Source organism: Caretta caretta, chromosome 8, assembly GCF_965140235.1.
Source record: "Caretta caretta isolate rCarCar2 chromosome 8, rCarCar1.hap1, whole genome shotgun sequence".
In the NCBI taxonomy this organism is placed as follows: domain Eukaryota; kingdom Metazoa; phylum Chordata; order Testudines; family Cheloniidae; genus Caretta; species Caretta caretta.
The window spans coordinates 47,777,369-47,802,181 of NC_134213.1; the positions used below are offsets into that span (position 1 = coordinate 47,777,369).

A 24,813-nucleotide genomic window follows, 5' to 3' on the forward strand; every position below is an offset into this window, starting at 1 on the left:
TCTAATTGATCAGCAACGTAACAACAAAACAGCATTAACCGGGACGACTTTAAGTGAGGAATTACTGTATATTGGCTTACAAGGCAGGTGTCGGAGGGTGGACTTGGACCTGTTCTGGGCACCACCAAAAATTATACAAACGTGCTGTCCCCGGGAGGAGTGGGAGGGAGCCTAGAAAAGTTTGTGTGCGAGAGAGACCGAGTGAAAAGAGTGGGGAGGGTAAGGTACTGTCCCCACGGTTGTTTGCATTTTCCTCCTCTGTTTTGAAGAGGAGGTTCTGAAGAAGAGGTGGTCCCAACAGACTTGTGGGCTTTCTCCTCCACACAGCTGTCTCCTGAGCCAAGCACATCAGCACATGATGACAGGTCACACAGACATCTGTGGTGTGCTGCCCAGAACCAGAGCTCCCTTCTTGTTTCTAGGAGCTGTAACTTGCCTTTGGTTGTTTCAGACCCTTAGAACCAGGCAGTGCTTCACTGGCTGGCAGGTCTCAACTGCTGTTGGCCGTGACTGAATAATTGACAGCCTGGCAGCAGGGCAGCTACTCCAACTGGCTTTCCTCCACTCTTGGTTCCCTTGAGAGGGAAGCGGTAGCCATTCAAATCATAAATAACTCCTCTTACCTTGAATTCCCAGATCCACGCTCATCTATCTGGTATAAATAGAACTTTTGAGGCAGAAGGATGTGATGGGAAATGACAGGTTGTCTCTGGAGTTCTGCACTCACCGGATTGCAGAGGAATCTAAAAGCAGTGACTGACAGCAGCAAGCAAATGGCTTGCATATAAACTGGGTGCATCAGGGCCACCAAATGGCATCAGAAGGACTGAAGGCCCCGAGGAGTTTCTGGCAACATTGTAGGATACTGTGCCCTTCAGGTTCCCTTTCTTGCTTTGCACTGAGCCCAAGACTGCTGCACAGTTATAAATGCAGGGAGAGACCTTGCATAGGTCCGGTGAATACTTTTGACTCTACCAAGCCCCCTCACCAACATTAGGAGCTTGGTCTGGTAGACAGGCCCGGAAGTTTTCACAAGAAAATTTCTGGGTTTTGTCAAGCTTTTTTAGGTTCTAACTGAAAGAGTGTTTGTTTTTGACAAAAGGGAAATGCTTGTTTGTTTTTTTGATGAAAATCTGAAAATTTCCATTAAAACTATTAACAAAAACCAAAACCCTTTCATTGTCTTCAAATTGTTTTTGTGGAAAATTATTTTTCATAAGCTCTAAGGCTTTGTGCATGAATCACTCGCCACTGGAGGAGGATTAAAATGGGACACTGGACCAACCCGCTGACGCTCATGATAGGAACGTCTGTTTGCGAAGCGATGTCAGAGAGGTCATAGGCCAATATTTTCTAACTTGGATGGCTAAAGCATCCAAATCCATGCATTAAATGGCCTGATTTTCCAAAGTGCTGAGCGCTCAACCCAAGTTCCTACTGAAGTTGCCACTAGAAACCAGGCCCCTTTATGGAGATTCCTGCATATGGATTTTGGTGCTTTAGGCTGAAAGTCTGGAAGTCTGAAAATGCTGGCCTTACTGTATCCTGATTCCAATTCAGGATTTCAGCTTCATGGGTGGCCATGGGCAGTAGGTGCCGACTCCGTGGATGCTCCAGGGATGGAGCACCTACAGAAAAAACGTAGTGCTCAGCACCACCAGAAGCCCACCCCAATTAGCTCTTCTCCCTCCCCCCAGTGCCTCCTGCCCGCTGGTGCATCAGCTGTTCAGCAGTGTGCAGGAGGTGCTGGAGGGGAGGAGGAGAAGCGAGGGCGGTGTGTGCTCAAGGGAGGGGACGGAATGGGGTGGGAGTAGGGTGGGGGAGGGAAGAGGTGGGGCAGGTTGGGGGCTTGGGAGAAGGGGTGGAGTGGGGGCGGAGCCTGAGGTGGAGCAGGGGTGTTGAACACCCCCTGGCAATTTAGAAGACAGCACCTCTGCCATGGGCTCTTGGCAAAAGTGTAGTCCAGGCTCTTATCTGAAAAGCTGTTCTGCATCTTACCTAGCTAAGGTATTTACATGGACCCCCTAACCCTAGTATCCGAGCACCTCTCAGCCTTTTAATGCATTTATCCTCACAACAGGCAGGGAAGTGCATTGCACAGATGGGGAGCCAAGGCACAGGGAAGCTAAGTGACTTGCCCAAACTCACACGGGGAGCCTGTGGCAGAGATGGCTCCCAATTCCTAGGCTAGTGCCCTAATCAGTGAATCATCCTCATGCTCTGCCCTCGATCCCAGTGCATTCGGTTTCCTGACTACCCAGCACAGCCTGGTCACTCCAATGCACAGCCTGGGTTCTTTGGCCATATGCCCAGAGCCCCATGCATGGATGCTTGGAAAACCAGAGACATTTTCCACAGTGCCCATGTGGCTATTTTTGATTCACCTTCCCAGGGAACATTTTTTCCCCCTGCATGTTTTCCCATGATGCTTCTGTTGCTGACCTTTCTGCTCTGGCAAAGAGGACTCACCAGAGGAGCACATAGGCTGTGATTCTTCTGCTCTCACAAAGGCTGGGATTGTTGGCAGCTCTGCGCTGGAGAAAGTGTCTGACTCAGATCTCTCTAGCTGGGCTCCAAATGGCTTTTCTGCCTCAGGCTATCTTGGCGTCATAGTAGGCCTGTTGTTTTTGCCCCTCCAGAATATTAAAAAGTGCATTGTTGAAGCAGAGCATGAGTCAAAAGGGGTGTGCTGGGGGCCCCCCGGACGAGCCTTGCCACGGAGCTGGGAAACTGAAAGGGCGAGCATGTTAACGGCTGCTTGCTGTAGGGAGAAGAGGAAAACACTGGTGCGTCAGAGGCCATCGGAACGATGGTGCATGGGACAGTAGCTCCATGAGTGCCGTTGTTCATTTCAACAGCACACAGAATACCAGCAGACTCAAAGAGCCGCCCCCCTTCACCTAACACGGAATTATTGTGTTGGTGTTTTTTTAAATGAAAATATCTGTTGTTGAATCCTTTGACAGCAAACTGCCTCCCTCCAAGTCATTTTTTATCATCAACGTTTCACTCTGATCAAAGAGGGTTTACCTGGTAAATGAACCCATCCCTCTTCAGGTTGGTGTGTGTGGGGGGGGGGGGGGGTGGGGCTGGGAGTGGGGAATCTCTGGGGCTTTATCTCCACTAACAAGCTTCATCTTGGTAATTCACCACCGGCCCTGACTGTGACATCGTGGCTGCCACGAGCTGAGCGACACCTGTGGTGAGTTAGGACTGAAGGCTGCTAAGGGTGGCCCACAACACCTTCTCCCTTCCCTCATGTCCCCTCCCCTGACAGATTAGTTCAGCCATGCTCCTTCCAAGCCTCCTCCCCTTTAGACTCCTTCCCTTTAGGTTAAATCAAAGTCCAACCAAATTGATGTCCCTTATTTATATCCTCACCCCTTTCCCCAGCATTCCTTGCCTGTGATCTTTGGGAACCACAATTCCCACCACGTCTCCTTCCTTGGCTGCAACCAGAATATTGCAGAGGTGGACTGTGAACCCACGATGTGTAAACTCCCAGTGTGAAGCAGTTGTAGCAAGGAGATAGAGGGTACTGACGATTTCTTTTTTCCCGTCCTGACAGGAGAGCAGAGGAGGGGATGGTTTTGTGGGAGCACTGCACTAAACTCCTGCCTGGCAGGCGATAAGTGCGGCATTCCAGAAGAACGCCAGCAGAGCCCACTGTCAGCCTGGTGAAAGTTTGCTATGGCCTGGTGAAATTGCTAAAAGTGCTAGACCATGAATCACTGAGGTCCCAGGCCAGCTCTGTTTGGAAAATCAGGCCACTTTTATTTAGGTGCCTAGAGACAGATTGAAGAGCTGAACCTTAGGCACCCAGGTTTGTAAACTTTGGCCTTGACAGTGCTCTGAAGCAGAGAAACATTAATAGAAATGTTGCTGCTGTGGAAATTGGGACCCAACGTGCCACAGGAATTCTGAGAGAACACGGATTCCTTGGCCTGTGCTTTAACCACAAGACTATCTTTCCTCTCCCGGGGGCTCTTAAACATCACACCCAGGATTTGATGGGACTCTTCTGGCATGAATGTAGTTCACCCGTTCTGAATTTATGAATGATGGGAATGTGAATTCCTCCTGCACTGTTGGGAATTCAAGGTCACGCCATGCCTTAGTGGCAAGGTAATTTCCCTCAGATTTTCAGAAGGCCATGGAGCTGACCTGTTGCCACAGCTTCATGAGTTATTAAGGGTCTCCCGTCAGGAGATGGGCAGGCCAGCAAATGAACAGGTTTTCCTTTTCCCATAGGTTTGCTAGAGTTTTACTAACTTAGAAGGATAAATGCAATTCACTGATTTCATTCACTGCTCCATCGTAACTTATTTAGACTGACTCTATTGGATGATGACCCCTGCTAGCAGGCAGGGAATCCAGAGCAGGGACCCATATGGCACCAGGGTCCCAATGGGGAGACCTAGCTGGGCTATCCACCCCAACTGCTCATGCTGCACCAGTTCAGTAGCTTGTCTTGCTTGAGAGCCTCCAACCATGCAACACAGTCATAGAGTTGAAGGCCAGAAGGGACCACCAGATCATCTAGTCTGACCTCCTGTGTATCACAGGCCACTAGCACCATTCAGCACCCACACACTAAACCCAACACTCTGAAAGAGACTAAAGTATTCCAGCCCCGTGGAGACTAGACTACTACATGCCCCAGGCAGAGAACAGGCAGGACCAAGGGTGTCAGTGCCCGAGGCATACCGCAATGGCAGAGGAATGACGCAAGGAAACTAGGTTGGTATAACAACATCGCTCAAGAGCGTGAAAAGTCCACACTGCCAAGCAACACAGTTAAACCGACCTAACCCCCAGTGTAGACGGCGCTCGGAGAATTCTCCTTTTGACCTAGCTACCTTCTCCCAGGAGGTGGATTATTTACGCTGACCCAGGAACCCCTCCCGTTGCCATAGGTAGTATCTTCATCCATATGCTACAGCAGCTATGCTGCTGTAGCATTTTAAGTGTAGACAAGCCCTAAGTGCAAGATACCCAGAGCAACCCACACCCACACGCTACAAGGAAAGCGACCCTCCCCTTCCAAGGTCACTGCCAATCTGACCTGGGGGAAAATCCCTTTCCCCACCCCACACATAGCGACCAGTTAGATCCTGAGCATGTGAGCAAGAACCAGCCAGCCAAGCACCCAAGAGAAAGGATGCTTGGTGCCACCTCAGAGCCCCGGCCCTCCCTGCCCCGTGTCTCATTTCTAGCTGTGGCACATCCCTGAGGCTTCAGATGGAGATGTTAAAAAAAACAAACCACAGCTAGGGTGCCCCTTAGCTGAGTGTGTGTCAAAATAACCTCCTACCACCAACTGTGTCTGATTGAGTAGGTAATTCCCTGGCAGCTGGACACACAATGGGTAAAGCTGCTGGAGGTACTTAGGCAGACATAAGAGGATTCAGTGACACCGCTGATTAGTGTCCAGGGCCTCATTATGAAGGGAGGAATTGAAGGTCCCCGATGTTTAAATGGACTTGGAATTATCTCCCCTCAGTGTCTGCTTCTGCCTGCGCAAGCTGGTGTGTTCTGCAAGGTAGGAACTGCCCACGGTCTCTCCTGGGCCTTGTTTTTGTTGCAGTGCTTCTAGTGGGTCCGTCGCTCTGCGTACTCAGGAGGAGCTTTGTGTCGCAGGATTACCAGCCGAGTGTGGGCTTGCGGTGGAGGCGGACAGGGAGGTGGGTTGAGGGTACTGGGAGGAAGGGGGGGCTTTGTTTGCAGGTGTATTTGTGATGCCGTTGCTTGAACACGTTGTGGTTGGTAATTGTATTAGCTGGTGGGGTTAATTTCATTAGCTTGATGTCAACAGTTCTCTCTCTGAATGAGGCAGTGGTGAGGTAAAGGGCAAGCCGGGGTTGAGAAGCGGGGGGCATGCTGGCTTCCTTTCCTCCCCCATCTTTCTGGGGGCAGTAATTACAGCTTTGGCTTTGATCATTTCCCCTCCCCACGCCCAAGGGTGCAGCAGGGTGAGCTCTGAATTGGAAAGCAACAGAAGAACAAAGAGCGCAAGGTTGAGTGAGGGGAAGGATGGCCCAGTGGTTAGCGCACTGCCTGGGACTTGGGTGACTGGGATTCAGTTCCCTGCTCCACCCCAGCTTCCTGTGTGATCTTGAATACGTCACTTACTTGCTGTGTGCCTCAGTTCCCCATTTGTACATTGAGGATCACAGGGGTGTTGAGAGGATAAACCTGTTAAAGATTGTGAGGGGTGATGGGGGGAGGGGTTGCTATAACTGTCTCACATAGAGCCCACTTATAAAAATAAGCAATATGTTCAATGCCACGTTTCCTCCCAAAGGCTCTTGTCGTTGGCCAGCTGCCTGGAAGGGTATTTGCATTTATGATGAATCTGGTAGAGCCACTGATGAGATGTGATATTTTTCACAAAGGCACTAGAAAAGCTCCATGAGCTCACACAGGACCACTCTGTCTTTAATGGGATGGGGAGGACAGATTTTTATTTTTTTTTCTATTCTTCAGAAACTCCTTAATTAGATTTTGGTTTTGGGAAACCAAACCCAGCTTGGACGGCATACAGATGACACTTTATCTGAATCCCTAGCTTTCAAGGTGGTGGGATTGGACATTTGTCTCTGTTTTTAAAGGTCTTGTCCCAAAGACCCGCAGCTTGATAAACTTCATGGAACTCATTGGGTCTAATGTTCCACTCAATTACACTGACTTACAGCTGGTAGAGTTGAATGGAGAATCAGACATGCTATATCTGCCTCAAAATGATGGGGCCTTGAGCATCCCCTGGGATCGGAGCTAGGCACGGGGCGGAGCTGCGAACTTCAGATCCAGATTTCTCTTAGATCCTCAGCTGATGCTAATCAGCATTGGTCCTCTTGAAGTCAGTGGACTCTTGTGGCCACAAGACTGGAACAGCAAGCTGCACTGGCTGCAGGTTGGGATCAGTGTTTTGGTTTTGCTTTTCCTGGATGTTGATGATGGAGCCTGCATCTTCCTCCTTACTAAAAAAACCAAACCAATGAACAAAACTGATGCTATTCTGCAGCAATAGATCTTTGTGCTGTTGCTTCAAGAAGTGTCACTATGGTATTGGGGCTATCTCGGCAGAATATTGGAGTATTTGTTATTTAATGCAGAACAACCAGGTTGGGGAGGTAAGATCTTTTACTGGACCAATTTCTGTTGGGGAGAGAGACAAGCTTTCCAGCTTACCCAGAGCTCTTCTTCAGGTCTGGGAAATGTACACAGTGTCACAGCTAAACAGCAGGTGGAACAGATTGTTTAGCATAAGTATGGCTGACTTAACATTTGGGAAGCGCACGGAGGGGCAGAGGATGCTGAATGCTCCGAGGTCAGACCCAGGAAGGTGGAAGCTGTGTGAGCTGTGTGTCCTGAAGACAGGCTGCTCACAGAAAGGAGACTTCCCCAGAGTCCTGACTGGCTTCATGGGGAGCAGTTCCAGAGCATTGCCCAGGGACTCCTGGTGGCACTAAAGCGAGCACAAACCTTTTTATAAGTATGGCTGACATAACATTTTTATGGCTGACTTAGAACAACGCTTCCTCAGCTCTCGTCCCCTAATGCCCCTACTCTGCTTGAGCTATATTGATGACATCTTCATCATCTGGACCCATGGAAAAGAAGCCCTTGAGGAATTCCACCATGATTTCAACAATTTCCATCCCACCATCAACCTCAGCCTGGACCAGTCCACACAAGAGATCCACATCCTGGACATTATGGTGCTAATAAGCGATGGTCACATAAACACCACCCTATACCGGAAACCCACTGACCGCTATTCCTAACTACATGCCTCCAGCTTTCACCCAGAGCACACCACGCAATCCATTGTCTACAGCCAAGCTCTACGATACAACTGCATTTGCTCCAACCCCTCAGACAGAGACAAACACGTACAAGATCTCTATCAAGCATTCTTACAACTACAGTACCCACCTGCTGAAGTGAAGAAACAGATTGATAGAGCCAGAAGAGTACCCAGAAGTCACCTACTACAGGACAGGCCCAACAAAGAAAATAACAGAACGCCACTAGCCGTCACCTTCAGCCCCCAACTAAAACCTCTCCAACGCATTATCAAGGATCTACAACCTATCCTGAAGGACGACCCATCACTCTCACAAATCTTGGGAGACAGGCCAGTCCTTGCCTACAGACAGCCCCCAACCTGAAGCAAATACTCACCAGCAACCACACAACAGAACCACTAACTCAGGAACCTATCCTTGCAACAAAGCCCATTGCCAACTGTGCCCACATATCTATTCAGGGGACACAATCATAGGGCCTAATCACATCAGCCACACTATCAGAGGCTCGTTCACCTGCACATCCACCAATGTGATATATGCCATCATGTGCCAGCAATGCCCCTCTGCCATGTACATTGGGCAAACTGGACAGTCTCTACGTAAAAGAATAAATGGACACAAATCAGATGTCAAGAATTATAACATTCATAAACCAGTCGGAGAATACTTCAATCTCTCTGGTCACTCGATTTCTGATCTCAAAGTGACTATCCTTCAACAAAAAAACTTCGAAAACAGACTCCAAGGAGACACTGCTGAATTGGAATTAATTTGCAAATTGGATACAATTAACTTAGGCTTGAATAGAGACTGGGAGTGATTGAGTCATTATACTAACAGGTTTCAGAGTAACAGCCATGTTAGTCTGTATTTGCAAAAAGAAAAGGAGTACTTGTGGCACCTTAGAGACTAACCAATTTATTTGAGCATGAGCTTTCGTGAGCTACAGCTCACTTCATCGGATGCATGTGTTTCCACAGTATGCATCCGATGAAGTGAGCTGTAGCTCACGAAAGCTTATGCTCAAATAAATTGGTTAGTCTCTAAGGTGCCACAAGTACTCCTTTTCATTATACTAAGTAAAACTATTTCCCTTAAAAATAAAAATAAAACTATTTTATTCCTTCCCTTCCTCCCCCCCCCCCCCCACTGTTCCTCAGACGTTCTTGTTAACTCCTGGAAATGTGCTGGAAATGGCCCACCTTGATGATCACTTCAAAATGTTTTCTCTCCCCCCACCCCACTCTCCTGCTGGTAATAGCTCATCTTAAGTGATCACTCTCCTTACAATGTGTATGGTAAACATCCATTTTTTCATGGTCTGTGTGTATATAAATCTCCTCACTATATTTTCCACTTTATGCATCTGATGAAGTGAGCTGTAGCTCACGAAAGCTCATGCTCAAATAAATTGGTTAGTCTCTAAGGTGCCACAAGTACTCCTTTTCTCCTTACAATGTGTATGATAATCAAGGTGGGCCATTTCCAGCACAAATCCAGGTTTTCTCACCTCAACCCCCCCCCCCCACACACACAAACTCACTCTCTTGCTGGTAATAGCTCATCCAAACTGACCACTCTCCTTACAATGTGTAAGTTGTTAATTCATATCTCAATGGACCATTCAAGGTGAAACGGCCCTTTAACATCCCTTTGTCATAGGGGATAGGAAAAGCAGGGGAAGGCAGCTGGGGTTGTTAGCGGGGTACTTAATGCAGGTCAGGCCAATTTAGATTAGATCACCCACGCTGCTGTTCTCGAAACCTCCACTGACTGATGTAGGCCAGTCTGTTCAAACTTGCTCAAGCACCTAAATAAGTGGCCCGATTATTCCATGGGGCTGATCTTCTGCAGCTTCCATTGAACTAACTGGTACCTAAATATGAACTGACAGGCGGCTTTGAGCCCTAAAGACTGAAAATATTGGCCTTCGTATATAATAATATCTTGAGATGCATTTCCCCTAGCTTTTGTCGGGGGGGGGGGGGGGATGTGTGTAACTAAGCAGACAGATGCTAACCTAGATCCACTAAAAATCAATAAAGTAATCCACTTACTACTTTGGTCCTTCAGCCTTTTTAAGGAGCTCAGAGTTGTTTTGTTTTCTTCTCTCTCTCCAGACTCTGAGCGAAAGAAAGACTTGGCTAGATCAGCCTCTTTGCTCATGGCCGGTCAATAATGTAATTCGCCACTAAAGCTTCATTAACTTAAAGTTAAGGTTGCCCAGGTCTCACATAAGCACTAAAAATCAATTTGAGCACTAAAAATCGGCACAGATCTCATGTGACTGCTCCAAAGCAAGGCAACCACGAAAAATCAGCATAGTCAGCTGTTCAAATCCTGTTAAAATCCAACCTTGACTTGCACTCTTCACTGCCTAGACTTGGCAGTAGCCAAGTGCCCTCACATGCTTCCCAGTTTCACAGAATACTCGTTTCCAGTTCTAACACAGAACCAGAACCAGTTCTCCCAGTCACAGGCAGATGTACAAAATTAACTTGGACCTTAGCAAGGTTAAATTCTCTCACCGACAGAAGCACGGTGGTGGTATTTGTACAGGAGAAAGCATGAGGTTAGAAGCCTTCCAGTAGTGCAGCAGGAAGCACATTGGCAGGTATAGCTAGCTGCACCCCTGCCCATTAGATCAGTTTCGTGCAGAGATCAGTAGGCGGAATTGTATGGTCCCTAAATCAGTGGCAATCTAATGTATTTCCTACGGCATGTCAGCTGCAGGCTGCGTTCTGATGACAAACCACAGCAGCTTTGGCAGAGGGAGTGACTGCTTCTAGAGCAGACCCTCAGGTAGAGCTGGTTGGAAAACAGATTGGCTGATTGTTTTCCCATGGAAAATGTTGACTTTTTTGTTGAAACCTCCCCCCCCCCCCGCTGAAAGCTAACCTTATTATATTGTCATTTATGTTGCTATATACATACAATAAAATAAACAAGATGTAAAAGGAGGCCATGGGATTGCTAATGTATTGTTGAAAATCTTGATTTTTAAAAATTATTCTCTGTCTGTGTGTGTGTTTTTTCTCAGATTTAATGTTGGAATGACATGTTTTTGCATTCAATAGAACCTGTGCAGGATATGATTTTCTGTTCCATAACATACACTCCACTCGGTTAGAATAGCTTTAGTACGGTTAGTATTCTGCACGGATTCTATCTTCAGCTACACCTTTTGCTCCAAATGCTCGTTTCAGTAGCCCTTTGTTGTTCTGCAACACAGTGGCACACTTGCAAACACAGACACACCTGCACTTCCAGACCCACACAGTTACGTACAGGCATTAGCTGGTACCTGCTGAAACGCGCACACAGCCAGATACCCAAAGAGAGACACCAATAGATGCTGCCATGCACAGAGTAGACAGGGCCAGGATGCCAGTGTTTTTTTTAAAAAGGGTTTCTCTAAACTCTCTCGTTAAGGCTAAAGGAGACACTGGGGCCTGGGGCTGTCTGCGGGCTGTGGAAGAACTAGAACTGTGAAGAGTAACCTTTCCTTCTCCTGCCTGCAGAACGCCTCAGGGCTGACAGCACCAGGTCTTCCCGAGTCTAGCTTGCATATTATTAACTTCTCCCTCACTGTTGCTTGCATGTCAAATGTTCCTTCCTCCGCAGTCTCCCTGCACAGCATCTGCAGGGTCAAGCAGTGTAGCTACTAGCTCTCCTGGCTCCTGGCAGAGCCCTGATGGGCTGAACCCATAGCACTGGACTGTGAGCTGCACCCAGGGCACTCAAGGTTTCCCTTCCCTCCCATTGTTCTCTTCCTCTTTCTGTCCGTCTGGCGACATAACAACCTCTTCTCCAGTCAGCCAGGGCTGTGCCCATCACTGCTGCTTACAGAGCTGGCCAAAGGGTGTCATGTTAGGTGGGGTTCATTTCTTCCTGACTACCAGAGAGCCTCGGGATTCCCTGACGTTGCAGGGCCTCGGGCCCTGGTGCACCTCAGTCCCTCCTCTTCTCTGGCTGTGACTCACCATAGTTTAGTCTCCTGAGAATTCTAATCCTTTGATCTTCTTCTGGTGGTTGGCTAGGGGTCCCTCCTGGCTTGGAACTCTATGTGACCAAAGATGGGTTTCCCTGATGGGGACAGAGTTGTTTGCTGTTTGCTTTTAGAAGTAGGTATGTGGGTCCAGATTCATCATGTCCCTATCAACACTTGCGCTCATCCTACGTTCTGTTCTACTAAGGTACCGCGCATGAGTCAGCTTGTCTCAGTACCTCAGCCCACCTATAAATCCCCCCGATAGCTAGCATCCTATTACCTCTCTTCCCTTGTCAGGACTTGAACAAAGGCCACCAGTGATCAGAAGCCAGTGCATTAGTCCACTGCACCCCCTTGCCTCCCTCCCTCTGCCAGGGATACCCTCATGGGGATCTCAGCCTTCATGTAAGAATTAGATCCGTTCTGCCCATCTCTAGAATCCAAAGAGCGAGAGAAGCCAGGGACTCCTGGAGTGCTGTACCTTTGAAGTCAACGAGCTGAGAAGCTGGCTCCTTGTGTTCCTTTCTATTGTACATGGTTCATTTACTCTCTAGGGAAGGGAAATGTAGACTGATGAGCTGAATATATCTATAACTGTGTTGCAGCCCTAGGGCTGCTGGCAAGTAGCCAGCATGGCCCATGATGCCTGAAAGGTCAAGCAACTTTGATTTAATCCATTTACTCATTGATTTATCCCACCAGGCTCTGTTCTTGGCCCCCTTTTCTTTCTTTCTTTCTTTTTTTCTTTTTCTTTTTCTTTTCTTTTTTCTTTCTTTCCATTTCTTGGGTGATCTCATCTGCTTGCGACTTCAGCTACCTTCCTTGTATTGAAACCCTACAAATCTACTTCCCCACCCTCCGTGCAATCCTGCCTCCCAGCCTGTCTTTGACACCTGTTGGATCTCTTGCTAGCAACATGTCCTGAACTGAATTATCCAAAGCCCTCTTCCCTCCCCCACAGTTCCTGCCACTACAGACAACTCTGCCATCACTCAGACCTATAGCCTGAGAGCCATCTTTGACGCTTCGCTTGACCCATGCGTCCAAGCTACCTTTAGAGCTTATTGCTGCTTCTTCCATAATAGTCCCAGCATCTTAGCTTTTCCTCTTAGCCATATAGTTAAAACACTTGCCCAACCTCTTCTCAACTTCCTCATCATATCCAGCCCTTCTCCCCTCTGGCCTGCTCCTCACCCACCCCACTTCCAGTTAATTCGCACCACAGCTAAGATCCCCTTCCTATCCCATCACTCTGGCCAGTTCACATGCCACCCCTACCCTGTCTTTGAATCCCTCCACTGGCACTTTCCTGTATCATTGCCTCAAATTCCAACTTCCTTCCTTTGCCTTCACAGCCCTCCACAGCTCTATCCCTCCTTACTTATGTCTCCTAACACATCACCCTGGCCAGCTCCACTCTGCCAGCTGTGACTGCTCGCTCATCTGCTGCTTCTACTACCACCTCCTCCTTCAGAGCCCGTCTTCAGCACCCTCCGCTGGGATGCCTACTAGAAATCGGAAATGGCTAAGCTAAGGGGCAGTTGGGTGTAGCAGATATGGACTTAACACACACAGTATAATGTGTATAAATAGTCCCCTACCATATTCACGGCCATGAAAAACGTGTCACGGACTGTGAAATCTGGCCTTTTGTGTACTTTTACCCATACTATACAGATTTCATGGGGGAGACTATCGTTTCTCAAACTGGGGGTCCTGACCCAAAAGGGAGTTGTAAGGTTATTTTAGGGGGGTCATGGTATTGCCACCCTTACTTCTGCACTGCCTTCAGAGCTGGGTGGCCGCAGAGCAGTGGCCGGAGAGCAGTGGCTTACCAGCAGCAGCACAGAAGTAAAGGTGGCAATACCATACCGTGCCATCCTTACTTCTGAGCTGCTGCTAGCGGTGGCTCTGCCTTCAGAGCTGGGCTCCTGGCCAGCAGCCACCACTCTCCAGCTGCCCAGCTCTGAAGGCAGTGCTGTTGCCAGCAGCAGCGCAGAAGTAAGGGTAGCAGTATCACAACCCCCCCCCCCAACTCCTTTTTGCATCAGGATCCCTACTATTACAACACTGTGAAATTTCAGATTTAAATGGCTGAAATAATGACATTTATGATTTTTAAAATCCTGTGATGCTGAAATTGACCCAAATGGACCATTTGGTAGTGCTCTATATATAAATATTGCACCCCTCACCCTTTCTGTGTTGCTTGGCTTCTTAGATTGTAAGCACGTTGAGGCAGGGTCTGTGAATGGGCAGAGCTTTGCACAGTGTCGGGGCCACTGATTGCAAATAAACAATGCCAGGCTTCTCAAAGGGGCGTAAAGGAGTTACCCACCCAAATTCCATTGAATTTCAGTGGGAGTTGGATTCCTAACATCGTTAGGCCTTATGAAAACCCCATCCGAAATAAATAGCAATTGCTTTATAAAACCTGTTTGAAAACCCTTATGGTGCTACTTAATACCAAATTGTAGCATTCTAGTGTCTAGCGCCTTGAGGCCATTATGATGGGCACCCAATGGATGGATGGACTGTATGAACTTTAATTTCCGATACCATGAGTGTGACCTTTTCCCTGTCACAGTTATAATTCTATATGTATCAAACTGTTCGAAATTTTGGGGGAGGAAATGCATTATTCCCCATCCCCTAACCTGTGTGGGCTTATCTGTCCGTCTGTCTGCGGAGTGCAATCTCGTTAAAGCAGGGATTGTTCCTTCCCGAGTGTTCTGAAAGCATCTTCCACACAGCAGGCTCTACTGTAAATAAATAATAATAATAGTAGTTACAATAACCTGCACCACATTTTTATTGGTGCAAAAAAACCACAACCCCGCAAACAATTTCCGTCCCCCTCCCCTTGAATTTCTGACCTATACGAGTGCTGTCATACATCGATTGTTCTCTTAGCTGGTAGATTATGCCACCAGGGTAGTGCAGTGTGAATTTGCAGGGAGCTGTAACAGCTGAGTGCGGAAGCCCAGCCCTGAGCTGAATCGGAAAGCAGTAGAACAACAGTATGCCAAATTACAGACGGCAGCTGCTACCGTCTTGAAGATGCTATGAAGTCTCTCATCTGGAGGATCTCTTATAGACCCGAGGAGGCAGCTGCCCCAGCATTGTCAGAGATTCCATGGTATCACAGTGCACTGCCCCAAGCTTGCCAGACCGTGCTGAATATTAAGGATCTTTGAAGTCGGAGGAGAGGCAGTTGTATTAAAAAAAGAAAGAGATGAACTGAAGATTAAACATGTATGGGAATTATCCTCACTTCATTAAGTTTCCTGCTGGCTTTGGCAGTAAGTATTGCACTTGCACTTGCAATCTTAGCCTTCTGGGTTAGATGGACAGACCGTTTAAATTGCCAGAGTATGTGAATGGGAAGTAGAAAAGCATTTACCTAGCTGCTAGATCGTTGTAACCTTACAACAGTCTCTACGTGCTTGAGAGTGAAAGTGTCTTCTTATTATAATAAACCCCATCACCTTCACCACAACTGAACTAGTCTGCCTAGAAATTTTGTGTGTTTGATCCAAGCCAGAGAGGAATTTTTCTCTAAAGTTTTGCATAGGTTGGACAAGACATTTGAAAGATGCATGTACTTATTTGTATATGCTGTGAATGGTGGATATTAATCAAAACAATAGGATAATATCACATAATTATCTTTCCAACTGGACTTCTTTACCTGTTTGTGTTTTTGGAGGAAACAAATGATTTTAATACAGCAGTTTTTCCTTAAAAAACCCCATAGAGAACATTCTCTTTTCTGTCCAGCACAACTGCCCCCACCCCATGGACACTGATAAATAATAGTCTGACACTTAGACAAATGTAGCAAAATGGGACTTCAAGCGAAGTAAGGCAGGCGTCTGCAATGGACTTTGGTTATAATTTGTGATGCACCGTGATATGCCGCATGCCAATGAGAAGCGCTGAACTGCAGGAATCAGAACTCTTGCAGGGACTATAGGCTTTGAATTTCTTGAGGATGATCATTTTTGTTACTCTTTGAGTGTGAGTGAGGGAGATGAAGGACAGCTTTCAGCTGTATCTGCTCAGTTTGGGTGCCAAACGTAAGACACAATGGGCCCAATTCATTTTTGCCGTGCAGTTGATGCAGGCACTTATACTAGTGCAGAGTGGGTATAAAACGCTGCCATATCAGTATATGTGTGTGTTACACCTGCTTTGCATTAGAGTAAATGACATACATGGAGCAGAGCAGTAATGGATCAGATCCATTGTGACTCAAATTGGGCACTCAAGTGTATGCGTGAATGGATATTTTTGGGGGGTATTTTTGTGACACCCACAAAAATCAGTGGCATCTCAAATTGGGCATGCGCCCAAAAATATTGGGCACGTTTGAAGATATTGCCATTAGTGGGCTGAATGTACTGATATGTTGAACCATGGATTTTCAGCCTGGCATCTGAGTTTCATAGAGACATTGGGAAGAGGTGTCTGAGTTAAATAGGGGAGGGTCTCGGCTAAATGGGAGGTGGTTAGGGGGCCAGGGACCACTGTGTTCAATTATACAAAGCTCTAGAGCAGTTTTCATTTGGCTCTTACAATATTTATATTTAGCATTTCTCACACTTGGCTTCACACTAGCTGATGATGATGTCTCCTTGTTTTCACGCACCCTTAACTTGCCCAAAACATTCCCCTTTCAGTCTGAATTTTTCTATGATTTGGTTTTGGCAGAAAGGGGAAATTTGTTTGGAAAATCAGAATAAAGTCCATTTCAGAGTTGTGGGAGGGGGGACCCATACTTTTCCCATTATTTAAAAAAAAAAACCAAAACCACACCCTTGTTTTTGAACAGGGACACAGCCAAATAAATGAATAAAACAAATGCTGACGTTTAAAGTGGGGTAGGGCCCTACTCCTGAAGTGAGTTCCACCAGGGTATTGGTTTCTGCTCCTAAGAAGTTTGGGGTGATAGTTTGTGAGGTTTAGGTATGAATGAAATTTTTGAGGAAGAAGAGAGATATTTTTGCTCCACCTACGAAGATAAATGCAGCTTTTATTATAATGGTGTTTTTCACCCTACCAACAGCTCAATACTTTAGGGAAAAAGTAACAGTAGCATTGTCTGAAACCAGTTTATCTCATCTGTTTGTCCTCTTTGAGAGGCGCCTGTCAATTGAGGCACAATAAACTGTGATGACAACTCAGCAGTGGTTGAAGGATCAAATAGAAATTGGCCTTTATAACACCTTAATTTAACTCAGTGGGTCCGACAGCACTCAATATCATTATTAATAATTATTAATTTCTTTGTATTCTAGCACTCTCACAATGTGTTAGGCACTCTGCACTGACACGGAGAGAGACCCACTCAAAGATAAATGCTTTTTGGGAGTTGGGGATTGAATGGAAAGCTTTATAAGTGACTGCAAATTCACTTTGGAGCATACTCAATGAGCCGTGCGTGTTGTTTGACAGCATATTCTCCCTGCCTGTGAGCGGATGGTTGGGTAGGAGCTTGGACGGCTGCTGGGACAATTTGTGAATGGGAGACTGTGTCTGACTCTGTACTGCCAATCCTGAGCACTCAAAAACTATTAGTCAGGCTCCCCAGAATCATGATAGTCTTTAAAATGATGCTTTTAAAGAAACAATACGTTAGGTGTTCTTTTTATTTACCTTTTTTGAACATGTAGGATCCATTTGAGCCATATTTTTAAGGTTTTCTCTGCCACTATGAAGATTAGAAACTTTTATCATGAAAGCTGAGATTTTTATGTTTTCACATGACTCCAGGAGTTGGGGCTTTAAGAAACACACCAAATATTGCAAAGCGTGATCAAATCGTGAGAACTGGCAATACTGCTTATTTAAACACACATAGCAAACTTCTCCAAAACCCTGTCTCGGCTTCAGGAGCAAGAGGAAGCAATGGCTTTGTGCATGCAGGGGAATGGTAAAAGCTGCAATTTTAGGATCTGTCAGCAATGTTTGTTGTAGTCTACATATTTTGCACACCCTTATGGGAAAGCTCTATGGAATTTAATATGGAAGAAATCAATAGGAAAGTATAGAAATTAAATAGGGCTTTAGGATTTTATTAGAAAACAATATTCTCTCTCTCCAATGTTATCACCCAATAGCGTTTAGAAGAGGATTATATTGCTGCTGTAGGAATCTGTAAGTCAGGACTCCCTGATCTGGTCGTCAGCAGAGATCAAACTTTGGCCCTCTAGTTCTTCAGAAACAACTACAATCAGTTGAGCTAAGGGACCAAGTTGATTAGCTGGACCAAGCTGCAAACCGCTGTGGATCAGCCGCACAGGGATACAAACACACATGGTCAATGTGTTACATATGGATTGCTTTAGTAAGTTATTATTGTTTATTAAATTCTATCGGACTTGCACATAATGGTTAACTCTAAACTTTCCTTTAAATTAAGGGAGGGGCAGTGTGACATGAGAGGTTACTGAATCAATCACAGCCCTTCTTCCCTAGCTAATTTGCATGCTGCATTTCCATTAGTCGTAATGAGTTGGCGTGAGGGGGTCTGTAGATGTCTCAGGGGTTCTTATTGGCAGATTGCTCAACCCCCATTGTTGCAGCTCTTTAAAGGTGCCCCCCCCCCCTCACAGTGTCCCCACATGGCTGCTTCCCTGCTCCTTTTGGCTCCCCACAGTGCTGCTTTCTGGTATTGCGGGAGCAAGGAGGGTGTTGTGGGGATGGAGGAAGAATAAAGCAGGTGTGTCGGATGCAGTGGGGAGATGGGATGGGGACGCAGGGATGTATGTGAGCCTAGAGGGTAGGGGGGGCTCTGATGGGGCACTGGCGTTATGTGAAGTAGGGGCCTAGGGAATCCAGTGCCTAAGTGCCGATGTCTTTGCATTCTGAGGGCTCCTCCAGGAATGTTGTTCTCCCCGCAACACACAACCCTCTTCCCGTCTAGATCTCATGCACGTTTTTGATCTCCACCCATTGCCCTTGGCATTGCTACTAGCCCCTTCCTCTCACTCATATCCCCTACCTGCCCTGACACCATGAGGGAGAACGTATGAAAAACCCCACCCTAATTTATTTTTAAAAATTGGTTTAATCTGGGATCACAAGCACTAAAATGTCGTCCTCATGATTGCACGGTATCACTACAAGGCAAAGGTCTAGTGGTTTGGGGGCCCTAATTGGCCATTTCCAGACCTTAACATGGCTGGATTTCTTGTGGCTCTGAATTCCCTGGGTTACTAATGCTTGTTTTGGGGATAATTCCCACCTCCCTGTACTGTTGTTTTTTTTTAACCCTCTGGTTACTGATATTTACTCTCACCCTTAATATCACCTGTATTCCATTCACACTAGCAAGGCACACATTTTTAACAAGTGTCATTAACCAGTGGAACAGCTGACCCAGCGATGTGATGCATTCTTCATCGCTTGTAATCTTTAACTCAAGATTGGAGGCCTTTCTAAAAGAAAGGGTCTAACTCAGCCTGGGGTTGATGCAGGAATCACTGGGTGAAATTGTACAGCCTGTGTTATGCAGGAGGTCAGACTATATTATCACTATATTGTCCCTGCTGGCCTGAAATCTCTTAGTCTTAATGTCATTTTTTACCTACATACATAGGCAAATCAATCAATGTCTTCAAAGGTGAAATGCATTGCAAGTGTGAAATATTATGAATGATTTATTATTAAGTTTTTTATTGTGAACATTTTATGTTTAATAATAAAATAGCCACTTACAAACCACTTGTAATCCAGAGTTAGTTAGCACACCTTTTCTCCCAGGCAGCGTACACAATCGTTCAGCTGCCATAAGCAGAGTTTTTTCTGACTAATTGCAAAGTGGCTAAGCAGAAAAAGAAGGTTTCAGAGTAACAGCCGTGTTAGTCTGTATTCGCAAAAAGAAAAGGAGTACTTGTGGCACCTTAGAGACTAACCGATTTATTTGAGCATAAGCTTTCGATGAAGTGAGCTGTAGCTCACGAAAGCTTATGCTCAAATAAATTGGTTAGTCTCTAAGGTGCCACAAGTACTCCTTTTCTTTTTGCAGAAAAAGAAGGTAATCCTGATATGTTTAGGGCATGTGTCACTAGGATATCATGGAAATTATGTACTGCTGTTGTCTCCTCCTGAACTTCTGTTTCACTCTTTGCTAAACCCAGGCAGTTCTGTCCTTTCTGAAAAACATCCATAGCAACACTGTCAAATCGGATCTATTGTTATTAAACCCCGAACTTTAGATCTTATTTGTAGCTGCTGGTCACCCTGACAGTCAGTACCATACAACTGCTCAGCGTACAAATATTTACATTAATATCAAAGATGGAAGGACAATAATGAGCATGTCCCACGAGGAGCCAGATTTTCAAAACTAACCTGCCGAAAATTGGGACTGTGAAGAGGTGGCTGGATATGTGGATGGACATCTCCATTAATGGCTGATTTCCAGAGGCAGATTGGGCAAGTACATCCAGAGGTAGCTAGTTCAAAAGCTGGCAGGTGAGAGCAATGCAGAGAGAGCTGTGGTGGTCAGAATTGCTGCGTCTGATGCTGTTGGATAGAACCCCACAGAGGCTGTCTAATCTACCTCCAATCTGCCTAGAGTGGCAGGAAAAAGACAGAAACAGTGTACAGCATTTACCAATCCCATTTGCACAGATTGTGCAGAATCTGCATACATTATAGAGTAGACGCCTTACTATACAGCCTGCCTCAAATCTGTGAGTTCCTGTCTGCCAAAATCTGCCAATACCCATCTCATCTCTCAGTTCTCTCTTTCAGTCCCTCAACTCCTCTTCCCTGTCCAGACCCCTCACTCTGGGTCAGCTTCTTTGCAGCTTCTGCTACAACAGTAGCCCTGCCAGAGGCTAAGCACTTCCTCCCCCTCCTCTCATTGGAGTAGGGAGAAGGCGCTGAGAGTCGGCAAGGTGCTGGTTGACTAGCAGGCAAGAAAATGGGGTCTCAAAGGCTGGCCACTTCCATGCTAGCCGGTGGCTAAAACCCAGCAACTCCACCTGGCAGACAGGGGAGTCAGGAAGCCAGAGGTGTCTGTCTACCCCGTCACCACCAGCTGTAGGTGAGTTGTAGTTGGCCCTCCTTAACCTCCAAGTGACGTTGCCCTCAGGAGCAGTGTGTGATGAGTTGAGGGCCCCCTATCATCTAGTTTCAGAGTCTACTGACCAAGGCTGAGGAGCAAAAGTGGTAACCCCTTTGCTCCCTGCCTGTCCCCTTCCCACCAGGCTATCCCCTTCTTCTTCAGATCTGCAGGATGTCTCCTCAGCTCTTCTTGCCTGCCCCGTCTCTCTGAAGCTTAGCTGCATGCCTGTGAGATGAGGATACTGACATTTGCCTACCAGGGGGTTGGGAGGCTGAATGTGTCGATATTGGTAATGGATGTTGAGATTCTCTGGTAAACTTGCTTTATTCCATGCAGATCCTCGGGCCTTCACCCAGGTCTTCCTTTTTTTGCTGGTTTCTTGCTGCTGTCTTAGACCTTGTCTGTGCTTGTGGTGGCGTGTAGGGTTCATGTAGCTACATGACACAGTGAAAGTTAGATTGCATCCAAACTCACTATGGTGTGTACTTACGTGCGGCAGTAAGAAGTTCTGGTAGTCAGGAGGCAGCAGGACGCTATACTGCTAAAAATAGCACAGAGGTGGGCACTGCTTGGGCAGGTAGAGAGCTGTGTAGAGTATGTACCCGGGGGTTCAGGCCTGTGGGGCCTTCTGCTCTACTCTACTTGCCTAAGCTGTGCCTCACTGTCTATACTGCTCTTTATACCCTGCTATATGGGCATGCCGTGTCTGTACCCTACACACCACCGTAAGTATAGACCTACTCGTAGCGTCTTCCCTAGCTAGTTTGATAGGTTTCCTTTCTGCTTCTGTTGTATGTTTCCAAGTTGTTCTGGGTCTACCCTGTCAACTCTTGCTCTGGAGAGCCCAGTCCAACGAGCCTTGTTATATTGTTCGGTTCTTTCCTCCAGGTGTGTCCTAGCCACCACCTTTGTCTTTCCATAATTTCCTGGCCTATCAGTTTGTTTTGTCCTCCTCCAAAGCCCTTAATCTATGATCTTTTTTTTGGCCAGCTGATGTGGAGGATTCGTCTAAGGCAGCTGTTTGTGAAAACTTGCAGTTCAGTTAGTTAAGATACAGGGGGAGGTGTGAAGTCTTTCCTGACCATTGCAGGAGCCAAGACGTGACAGTTGATTGCCCTAATTTCTCTCAACCAAAGATACTGGGGGCCCATTCTTCTCTAAATGGGAATAACCGACACAGAGGAGAGGAGATGTTCCAATTTGTGGCATTTCCTTGAACTCTGTCTGGGGAGGGACAGATTTCCCTGCCTTAGGGAAGACCTGAGGATTGACTTGGTGGATGCTCTAGGGTTTCACTGTGGAATCACTGAAGCCCAGCTAAAACCCAGAAGAAACACGTCCATTGTTGAGCTTGGTAACAAAACAGTTTTTTTTCTACTTCAGCGACCTGGTACAGCCGCAGGGGCTCTTATCACACTGTTCCCTGTGATATCATGGGAACTTGCCTTATTTGCAAACAATGCCTCAAAGAATCACCAGCCACTTGGGTCGCTCCATTAGCTGTCCCGCTGCAACATGTCCTCCTAGACACAAAGTGTTGTCACATGCAATAAGGATGTTCCGTGGACTCATCCATTCTCGCTGTATAGGCTGGGAGGATCTGAAAAGGTTTTGAAACGTACACGTTTTTATTTGTTAAAAGGTTACACGTGATAAGGAATATGGCTCCAAGGGGTGCTGCAGTGGCTGTCTCATTTGCCGCTAATGCTCGTTGGCATACTCGCTCGGAGATGAGAACTATTTGGCTTTGCCACAAAGTCCCCTTTATAAGTACTCATCTAGCTTGGCCTGCAGCCATGCTGCCTCAGGCTGAAATCTTGTCAGCTCTCCCAAGTTAAATAGGGTTAGGCCAGGTCAATCTTTGACTAGGAAAACTCCCAGGAAAACCCAGGCGCCGCAAGCGGCGGTGCTGCGAACGATTCAGAAGGGGGCGTTGTGGTGCTGGAGGTGCCAATAAAAGTCTCTCAAAAAATCAGTGTTTTAACGTGGGATTTCCATAGCGTATACCTCCAGTGGCCGTAGATATACGTTCAAATGCTACAGCCACAGGAGAGAGTCTCTTGTACCTTGTGTGCTAGAGGGCTGGAGTGTTTGGAACAGAAGGACAAGAATTCTCTGGTCTCTGCAGCTTGCAGTGGTGGTGGCCACACACTTGCAACAGGACGGTGGAGGCCTCTTGTATCTAGCAGGCCAGGACATAACAAGAAGCAGTGGCCGGACAGATTCAGATTGGAAATAAGGTGCAATGGAGTAATTAACCATTCAAATGATTTACCCAGGGATGGTAGACTCGCGAGCATGTGTGAAGTCTTTAAATCAAGACTGGAGTTCTTTCTGGAAAAGATGGTCCCACCCAACCAGAAGCTATGGGCCTGTTGCAGGAATTGCTAAGTGAGGTTCTCTGGAAGAGGTCTTACTAAATGATCAGAGCAGTCCCCTCTGGCCTTAAAATCACTGAGTTCCACTTTTTTGTGTGGGAAGTTGCTGCCCCCATACAGTGCAGTGGTAGCCAAGAGGGCACTCGACCTTGATTGTTTTGCTTTTATTCCCTGAGGATGCAGTTGGTAAGGAATTCCTCTGTCTTGATAAGAACACTGCACCATTAAATATCCTGGGTAGAACCTGGGCCCCACTGAAGTCAATGCCCAAACTCCCATTGACTTCCAAAGGGAGCCCAGCAGAATGGGGGTGGAGGATGTGCATAGCACACGTCCTCTGAAAACCGCCGAGGGCAGTGCTCAAAATGTCAGCTCAGGTTCACGCCCTACAGGATGTCGCCTTGAGCCACGCAGTTACTGACACAACAGACTGCCTGCAAAGCCTCTGGCTTCAAGAGAGCCCAGTCCTGCTGCACATGAGCATTTCAGTCGTCTAGGTGCATCGGTTCAGCTTGTGCCAACTTGGAGTTGCAATCTTTACCCTTTGACTTTTCCGGTATTGCTTTCCCAAAAGGGCAGTGGGTGCCATGCACTGGCTGAGATCAATCCTCAATTAGAATCAAATTTGGGAAAAATTTGCGCCACTGTTTGTGCCCCTGGTGCATGCAATAAATAAATAAATTAAATAAATAGAAGAGCCAGCTGATTTTGTAAACAGCTGATTTGGGGAGAGGGCTGTTTCTTGGGAGCCTGCTGCTTAAATTACCCCAAACTTGGTCTGCTATTCCTACTCTGCACCAACATGAGGCACAGCAAATTTCCAGACCGTCCCAGTAAGAATGTGAACTTTAGAGTGCTTAGAACGGGCGACCTTTACAAAAAGCGATGCTCAACCTGAACTCCAGCAGAGCTGGTACTGCACTATAATTCACAGGCGGGCTCAGCCTCCTCCATTTTTCTGGGACGAAGCCCAAATGTGTTACTGCTGCCGGCAGGATTCCTGAATTTTATTCTCCACCCACTTCAGCCAATGAATAAAAGGCAGCTACTGTATAGCGTCAGGGAGAGGAGACCTTTGGGACTGAGGAAACCAGGGAAGGAAGAGAGGAAATCCTTGATTCGCTGATCGTTCTGATTGGCTGCATGGCTGCTTTTGTGGTATAGCCTGCATCATGGCTGGAAATGCTGTGTCCGCACTGCTGGCTTGAGTGATACTAGCACAACTCCAGCCACCCGTGATGTGAGGCACACGCCCAGCTGCAGTGTAGACACCCCCAGAGTGCTGGAGAGACGTGGCTGAGCAGGGCAGTTTCTGTGATGCTGCAGAGTGGTTCTGAACTTTAGAGTGGAATGGGCTGGAGGGGACCAGGTCTTTCTGATGGGACAGTGCAGATCTGAGCCTGGAGAAAGGAACACAATGGGAAATGAGAGGAACTCTGGCCTGAGCAGAGGAAGATGGCAAAATACAGGGGCAACTCAGCGAATGGGGTTAGCATGGTTTGAGCTGGGAAACCCAGCAGAGAAGGAGCTGGGAACACATAAGATCTGCTG

General features: G+C 46.9%; 1 protein-coding gene across 2 annotated transcripts in view; it reads left to right on the forward strand.

Moving 5' to 3' along the window:
- The window catches only part of RXRG (retinoid X receptor gamma), a 123,944-nt gene that overhangs the window by 51,718 nt on the left and 47,413 nt on the right, over window positions 1-24,813 (forward strand). The window contains exon 1 of one of the 2 annotated variants that reach the window (XM_048861784.2): window positions 14,756-15,107. The exons of the other annotated variant lie outside the window; for it this stretch is intronic. Coding sequence (XP_048717741.1) covers window positions 15,059-15,107 — 49 coding nt within the window. The 5' untranslated portion in view covers window positions 14,756-15,058. Of the gene's footprint in view, window positions 1-14,755; window positions 15,108-24,813 lie in introns of those variants that run through there. 2 annotated transcript variants of the gene reach the window in all.